This window comes from Coregonus lavaretus (assembly GCF_964263955.1).
Source record: "Coregonus lavaretus genome assembly, chromosome: 2".
NCBI lineage: Eukaryota > Metazoa > Chordata > Actinopteri > Salmoniformes > Salmonidae > Coregonus > Coregonus lavaretus.
Window position 1 is genome coordinate 59,893,487 of NC_139989.1, and position 8,839 is coordinate 59,902,325.

General features: G+C 41.7%; 1 protein-coding gene across 1 annotated transcript; it reads right to left on the bottom strand.

The window, feature by feature from the left end:
* Positions 1-1,025: 1,025 nt before the first annotated feature.
* LOC311146836 (metalloproteinase inhibitor 2-like) lies at positions 1,026-8,504 on the bottom strand (the record flags this gene model as incomplete). Its single annotated transcript, XM_084183433.1, has 5 exons — positions 1,026-1,305; positions 1,485-1,606; positions 4,089-4,191; positions 5,030-5,103; positions 8,375-8,504. 5 exons carry the CDS (start codon positions 8,502-8,504, stop codon positions 1,174-1,176), a joined length of 561 nt encoding a protein of 186 aa, XP_084039559.1. The 3' UTR covers positions 1,026-1,173.
* Between the last annotated feature and the right edge of the window lie 335 nt (positions 8,505-8,839).

Below are 8,839 nucleotides of genomic sequence, written 5' to 3' on the forward strand. Positions count from 1 at the left end.
AAAAAACCTGGGCATAATTTCAAAGTGCTCTACAATAAAATCACCAGAATTTGATTTCTAAACCAGATTAGTTTTCAAACGTCAGCAGCTGCCCAATACCATGGTGGGTATGCATAATGTTGGACGCATAATGTCTGGGTGGTTTTATATAATCCACAGCATAAGTAACTTTACTATGCTTAGAATCAACGTCGGATTTGTTATTTGGTATCCATCTACCAATCACTGCCCTTCCGAGGCTTTCGAAAGGGACCTTACAGATATGGGGGACAGAGGAAGGGGTAGTCATTCAAAAATCATGTCAACCCATGTAACTTGTGATTTGTTAAGGCACATTTTATTCCTTAACTAATTTAGGCTCGCCTAAACAAAGGAGGTTAATACTTACACAACTAATGTGTTACTTAATTTGTGGGGGGGTTTGAGGACCAAAATCAATAAACACTCTCAATCCCACTTTGTAAAATAAAATGTAAAAAAAAACAATTATACCCACTGTAAACATAGCACTGTGTGAGCAGGTTGACGCTTGTCATTGGTCTTGTCCTGGAGGCAGAACTGAGCAATTTCCCCTTAGCTAGGTCAGCTGCAAAGTCCAAATATCAGCTATATTGTACAAATTATTTTCTTTAAAAATGAATAAAAACATTTCCTTTAGTCTTAAAGGTTAGGAATTAGGGTGAGCAGTGTGGTTAAGGTTAAGTATAAAACCTTATTTTATGACTTCGCCCATCTGCAGTGTAACCTCCAGAACAAGATTCATGACAAAAAAGGCTAACCGGCACTGTCAACCAAAGCAACCAGGTTTACAATCTCCATTGCAGCAAAATCAAAAGGGTTTTGTCCATAGTAAGATAAGCTAGTAAATGAAAAGCAAATGATGAAGCAGTGATAGTGAATACGACAGTGGTGTCGGCCAGTGTGGTTTTAGGTTTCAATAGCGCCTTGTTAGTTAAACTAGCACCAAATGAGTGGCACAGTAAAGGACAACTTGGAGGGCTATATTTGATTAGTTTGTTTTTATTGCATTTGTAGAAGTTACCAGTAAGCAATTCTGGTTCATTTAAAACAAAAATTGCAGCTTTCTGTTAATCTTATTAATTACAGGCATCTTTAGTCATCGAGCAGTGAGTGGATAGCCTTTAGAGTTAAGGAGTTTTCAATATCCAGGAACTACTTCCATTCACAAGTCCCATCTCTCCTCTTGATACAGGCAAGGTTACGGCCATTGTCAGTCCCCCAGTCTGTCCACAGGCATGCATCTGTGGCACTGGTCGGACAGGGGAGGGAAATGCAGTGGATGACCTGTGTATCGGAGTAGGGAGAGAGAAAGCCCAAGATCACTGACTGCTCATTACCACAATACTCTAGCTCATGCATTTTGCCAATGTGACCAGAGTAGTATACTCCCTTTAAGAAAATGTCCCATGTAAATATTAAAACAAAACTGGTGTATAGTAATATTACTATAATTCCCATCACACCTTGCAATCGCAGCCACTTTGGTAGCGGTGATTCAAGCTCTTCTTTTGTCCGGCACTCAAGTCCTCCCAGGGCAGATTATAGCCACACAGTGTTATGTACATCCTTCCAGTCTCCAGCATGCCTACAGACAGAGGAGATAGTGAGTCAAAGTGCTGTAGGGAAAACATGGTGAAGGGTAAAGTGGACCCTAGACGCTGATCTCGGCTCAGTTTAGCATTTATTCCACTAATGGTTAAGGTTAGGATTGGCCTACGTCCCTGGGGGAAAACTTCACCCTGGAGCGTAAAGACATACTGATGCAGCCCATAACACAGATATCTCATCATAAGTGTACATACTAATAATAAGTAAGTAATGGATTAGTTGTAAACGTTTTACAGTGCCTATAGAAAGTCTAAGCTCCTTGAACTTCTCACATTTTGTTGTGTCAGTGCCTCAGTTTCATGGATTTACATTGAACAAAATTAAAAACGCAACATGTAAAGTCTTGGGCCCATGTTTCATGTGCTGAAATAAAAATAGACCCCAGAAATGTTCCATTTGCACAAAATGCGTCGCTCTCAAATTGTGCACAAATTTGTTTACATCCCTGTTCGTGAGCACTTCTCCTTGGCCAATATATGATATTCCATCCACCTGACAGGTGTGGCATATCAAGAAGTTGTTTGAACGCAGGTGCTGGGGACAATAAAAGGCCACTAAAATGTGTAGTTTTGTCACAACACAATGCCACAGATGTCTCAAGTTGAGGGAGCATGCAATTGGCATGACTGCAGGAATGTCAACCAGAGCTGTTGCCAGAGAATAATGTTTATTTCTCTACCATAAGCTGCCACCAACGTCATTTTAGAGAATTGAAACCAGTCACCTGGGATTGCACAACCGAAGAATTTCTGCACAAACTGTCAGAAACAGTCTCCGAAAAGTTAATCTGCGTGCACGTTGTCCTCATCAGGGTTGACGTGACTGCAGTTCAGTGTCTTAACAGACTTCAGTGGGCTAATGCTCACCGTCGATGGCAACTGGCAAGTTGGAGAAGTGTGCTCTTCACGGATTATTCCCGGTTTCAACTGTGCCGGGCAGATGGCAGATCAAGTGGATGGCGTCGTGTGGGCAAGCGGTTTGCTGATGTCAACATTGTAAACAAACACAATTACATTTTAAATCGATGGCAGTTTGAATGCACAGAGATACCGTGACGAGATCCTGAAGCCCATTGTTGTGCCATTCATCTGCCACCACCTCATGTTTCAGCATGATAATGCACAGCCCCATGTCGCAAGGATCTGTACACAACTCCTGGAAGCTGAAAATGTCCGTTCTTCAATGGCCTCCATACTCACCAGACATGTCACCCATTGAGCATGTTTGGAATGCTCTGGATCGACAGAGTGTTCCAGTTCCCGCCAATATCCAGCAACTGCACACAGCCATTGAAGAGTGGGACAACATTCCACGGGCCACAATCACCAGCCTGATCAACTCTACGCAAAGGAAATGTCGTGCTGCATGAGGCAAATGGTCACACCAGATACTGACTGGTTCTCTGATCAATGCCCCTAACTTTTTTTTAAGGGATCTGTGACCGACAGATGCATATCTGTATTCCCAATCATGTTAAATCCATAGATTAGGGGCTAATTAGGATTTCCATATGAACTGTAACTCAGTAAAATCTTCGAAATTGATGCATGTTGCATTTATTTTTGTACACTGTGCCATTCATTTTCCCTTCTATCCCCAATGATGAGAAACATCCTCATAACATGATGCTGCCACCATGCTTCACAGTAGGGATAGTGTTCTTTGGGTGATTTGCAGTGTTGGGTAACGCTTTGCATTTAGGCCAAGAAGTTACATCTTAGTTTTGTCAGACCACAACTTTTTGCCACATAGCTACAGAATCCCAAGTGTTGAGCTTTTTTTTGCATACTTCAAAATGCGATTCAAGGTGGGCTTTCTTGAGTAAGCTCAGTTTTTGGATTAGTCCACTTCTGCAAATGTTGGTACCAACCATTAGTTTGTGATTAACAGCAGCTGAGCTAGAGCGGGGTTTGTGGGACAAGGGCAGATCCCAAAGGGGCCAAGGGCTGGGTCTTTTACAAAAACGTCTGTAGAGTCCAAATGGCTTGAAGTACTATTAAAAACAATTTATGAAAAGCTGAGACTATGAACACGTTTTGCTCCACGAAGATCACAAGAGTCCTTAGAAGGTAAGGGGTTATTCTACATATGTCCTCGGATTTCCAATGATCCATCTTTAATACGCTTACATAGTTGCTGTCACAAACACCAAACAGTTGTCACTGACTGGTTGGATATTAATTCCCACTGAGGACACCATTTCTGTACTTTTCAAGTTTCTGACTTGGTGGATTTTTTTGTTGTTGACATTTGTCAATAAAACTAATATCAAATTGTTTTGTGTTTTACTTGTAGCCCTGGCTGTCCTGAAAATAAAATGGTAAAGCAATTTACTGTGAGGCTAAATGTAAGGGCTGGACATGCAGATAAATGAAAAGCACATTTTTGCTGGGGTCTCAGGACTGATAGGGTTAACCAGTGCTGGCAATGGAACTTGGGTAACGTAGTGAGAACTGCACCTATGAAGAGATACTCCTTGTTGATTTCCAGAGTCACGCCGCATGCGGCTGGGGAGGATGCAGTGAAGATGGCGTGGATAACCCGGTCAGGACCTTTGAACATCTATCCAATCACAAGGAGGAGAAAAAGAAGGATCTGTCAAAACACCTACATATACAGTTTTGAACCTCACTGACTGCAGCGCTCAGGCACTGTCAGTCTTTACTAATTCCCTTCTTATACCCAATCCCCTCAGTCTAAAGCCCTTTGATGTTTCCAGATCTGTAAAGTGGAAGCAATACTTTATTTAATCAAGGTCTATTTTACAGATGAGCCCTGAATTACAGAAACACACAAAACGCAAGCATAAAGTCATAAAAAATAATCTGTAATAAGGTCCTCAGTCAGTTTCCTGAATTGATCTAGAGGCACCAAAACATCCAACGTTTAGAAAATGTTGAAGCTTGTTCTACAAATACAGTGCAAAAAAAAAGCTGGTTTACCTAACTCAGAGACCAAAGGAATTTCCAGAGTTAGCCATCCCTGAGACCAGGTGTGGTAACTCATGTGTCGAAAGGATAGTAATGATGTAAGGTACAGTGGGAGTTTTTGTAAAAGGGCTTCGTAAAAGAACCTGTGACATCAAATAGCGCCAACCAACTATCTGGTAGAGAATGTAGTGATGAGTACTAAACCAGTCACCCGTAATAAAGCCTTGATAAACTGCATCTAATGGCTTTATTGAAGGGGCAGCTGAGTTCATATAGAGGATGTCACCATAGTCTAGGACCAGTACGGTGGATGCGCCACAACTACACTGTTTATACCTACCCAGATCTGCAAACATTGAAGGGTTGGAGCTAAGGGAGCGAATTGGGACCAGCTGTCAGACTGGGGTTCAGGGGGCTTCAACATTTCAGTGCAGGAAGGAACAACCACTTAATAAAAAGGCTGATCATACCTTGATCTGTTGGATGTCATACTTGAGGATGTTACCAGACACAAGTTTCACTCCAACCACCTTTGCCCTGATCACTAGAAAAGAGAAACATGGTTTAACTAACGTTATTGAACTCCTCTATACTGGTCAGTCACACTGATGGTTTAACATTGTTACGCATAGGAGAGGCATATGAGCGCCTCAGCTGTAATCAGAAAGGAATGTGCCTGGCCTGCTCTGAGGCTCCTGAGCCGACACAGGAGGAAGCTAGTCAGCAATCTTTGGGGAAAAAACATAACCAGAATACACACAGGCAAAACATCTTGTGCTCATGAATGTGCGGTGTGTAAGGACACTTTGATAATGAATAAAGTTGACTTCATAGCTTTTATTGATAAGGTTATCAATACGACTCAGGTTGTGGAAATCAGAAATGTCAGGTTGAAGGTTAATGTGGAGATGGCAAAAGAGATATTGGGTGTAACAGATGTTACTGTTGAAATGGTTTTTGACATGCTGAACAATCCTACAGGTGGAGTGTTTCAGCATGATGTAGATTAAGTTTAATGGGGTTGTGGAGGGGTTTTGGGGGGAGGGGGTGGTAGAAGTTAGGTATTTATTTGGTTTTCATGGTACTACAGAATTGGGCAGATAATGATTGATAGTACATTCCAGCACAATAGGTGGCGGCATGCACTTACACGATTGTTTGCTGAACGCCATGATATCATAGAACAACGGTGCAGCAAAGAGCCGCAGACACTCGGCCCTGCGTGGAATGAGTCTGACACTTGCAATAGAGGATGAATGTGACAGGAAATAGGAGAGACTATTCCACCCTCCACCGTTCCCTCGTTATTACCGGTATGTTGTACATAAAGCAGGCCATCCCTCTTAATATAATGAAACAGAACCTGTCAAAAATAAGTGATATAGCCTACCAATATTTTATTTCAATAGTCTACACTACAACAATACCTTGGGCTAAATGTAAGACAATATTAACACACACAATCCATGTCTCAAGGTTTAAACAGCCTTCTTTAACCTGTCTCCGCTTAATCTACACTGATTTAAGTGGATTTAACAAGTGACATCAATAAAGGATCATAGCTTTCACCTGGCCAGTCTATGTCATGGAAAGAGCAGGTGGCCTTTAAATGTTTTGTACACAGTAGCTATCTATCTCATTTAGCTTTTGGACAAATAATACATCTGTAGGCATACTGTTTTTGCCAAAAGCAAAATATAACACTTAGTGTAGCAGAGTTCTCAACCCTGTTCCTGGAGAGCTACCGTCCTGTAGGTTTACATTCCATCCTATTCTAGCGCACCTGAATCTAATAATTACCTTGTTGATCAACTGAATCAGGTTAGTTACAACGGGTTGGATTGAAGACCTTCAGGAACAGGGTTGGAGAGCCCTGGCTGTAGCCCATCTTACTGTTGTCTACTTATGTAAATAATTGTGTGAGAATGTAAATATAGGCTTAATGACAGTGTCCAAATTATTATTATTACAACGACCACAGACAATTCATAAAATGTTAGCATGTTGCATACTGAGACAGTAGTAACTCAACATGTGGAGAAGTTAAAAAGTCAAATCTTGCCAAAATTGGCTTACCGACGTCTGCGTTGCAAAAAGCCTGTTGAGGATGCGGAGTGCGGCATTTGCAAGCTTCTGCGATGTCTCCAACCCGCCAAAGGTACAGCACGAACAGAGTAAAGAAACAACTGCTTGCGGACCATGTCATTTTAGAAATGAATTATTCTACTCTCGGCTCAATGGAAAAATATATACATCTATCGAGTGAGGAAAAATGTTTAACCAACGAGAGCTAAAGACAGAAATCTTTAGTCCCAAGTTTTTAATATGGTCGTGGTCGAGTGGTTTGCCAAATATCGCAAAAGGATACGACTAATGCAAGGGTGATGTGTAAACTACACTCGAACGAATTTCAGCCGCATTTTATTGTAGGCTGTGAGCTCCTCCCGCAGTCAGAACCAAGCCAGTGGTAGGCTGAGCATTTTATTAATCCAGAATCTCAGCCACGCAGTAAAAAAAAAAATCCACTGCCTAATGGCACAACACAGCGGCATGCCCTGCTTCCATAAATTGTCCATCTTTCACTTAAACAATGGGTATGAAACAGAAAGATCAGTGTTAGGCTACGCCTACTGGAATTCCTTAGTTTTGTTTATTTCAGGCTTTTTTTAAACCACCACGGTAAACTTTAGAGCAGGCTCAACTTGCCCAATTGCTCAGTTCACTTGCCGTAGGCAATAAAGAACCCGTAGCCCTTTCCACTCACAGCCCCTGTCATCCCGTATACGAGTTGAAAATGGCAGATTTTGTTATTGATAAGCGCCTACATTGAAAACGCAGTGGATATACATATAGCATGTTACTGTACATCCACTGCGTTTATACATATAGCATGTTACTGTACATCCACTGCGTTTTCAATGAGCTCTTACGTTATAATGTAAGAGCTCAGGTTTTCCACTTCACAGTGCTGGTAGGGGTTTTGACTGACAGCCATTATAAACTTGAACACCGCACGAGACAAGATGATAACCCCATCCCTCCCTCTAATTGGGCTACTTTTGCGGTTGTCGGAGTGAGGGAAATGCTGTAAATCAAGAAGAGTCGATGTGTTATGAAAAACATGACATTAAGGATTATAATAAATACCTCTGATGGCACATACTACCATAACCCATTCAACGGCACTTAACTATTTTGTCTTGCCCATTCACCCTCTGAATGGCACACAGACAATCCGTCTCAGTTGTCTCAAGGTTTAAACAGCCTTCTTTAACCGGTCTCCTCCCCTTCCTCTACACTGATTGAAGTGGATTTAACAGGTGACATCAGTAAGGGATCATAAATTACACCTGGCCAGTCCATGTCATGGAAAGAGCAGATGTCCTTACTGTTTTGTAATCACACATATACATCTCAAATAATTTATTTGCAGACAGTTTATGCCTAAAGCAAAATATAACATCTTAGTGTAGCAGGGTTCTCAACCCTGTTCCTGGAGAGCTACCATCCTGTAGGTTTACATTCCAATCCTATTCTAGCGCACCTCAATCTAATAATTAGCTGGTTGATAAACTGAACCAGGTTAGTTGCAACTGGGGTTGGATTGAAAACCTACAGGAGGTTGGCTCTCCAGGAACAGGGTTGGAGAGCCATGGCTGTACCCATTTTACTGTCGCCTACTTAAATTATGTAAATAATAGGTTTAATGAGCATGCTACTACTACTAATACATGAAGTGTTAACATGTTGCGTATTGATAGTAGCTCACATGTGAAGAGAAGCTGAAAAGTCAAATGTTGCCAAAATTGCCTTACCGACATCTGCATTACAAAAAGCCTGTTGAGGATGCGGAGGGGAGCATTTGCAAGCTTCTGCGATGTCTTCCACCCGCCAAAGGAACAAAACGAACAGAGTAATGAAACAACTGCTTACAGACCAAGTCATTTTTAAACGAATTATGGTTCACCAAATATCACAAAAGGATCCGACTAATGAAAGTGTGAGGCTTAACTACACTAGAACGTATTTCCCTACAAGACTGTTCCCAGACCGACGGATACCTCTTAGAAATGTTTCCCCTCAATGTAATCAGCCGCTTTTTATTGCAGGCTGTGAGCTCCTCCTCCAGTCAGAACCAAGCCAGTGGTAGGCTGAGCATTATATTAATCCAGAACTCTTTCAGAACCATTCAGTTAAAAAAACAATCTGCCTAACCGACAACCACAGACCTGGCTCAATATGCCCGGCTGCCATAAATGCCATGAATTGGGGATGAAACA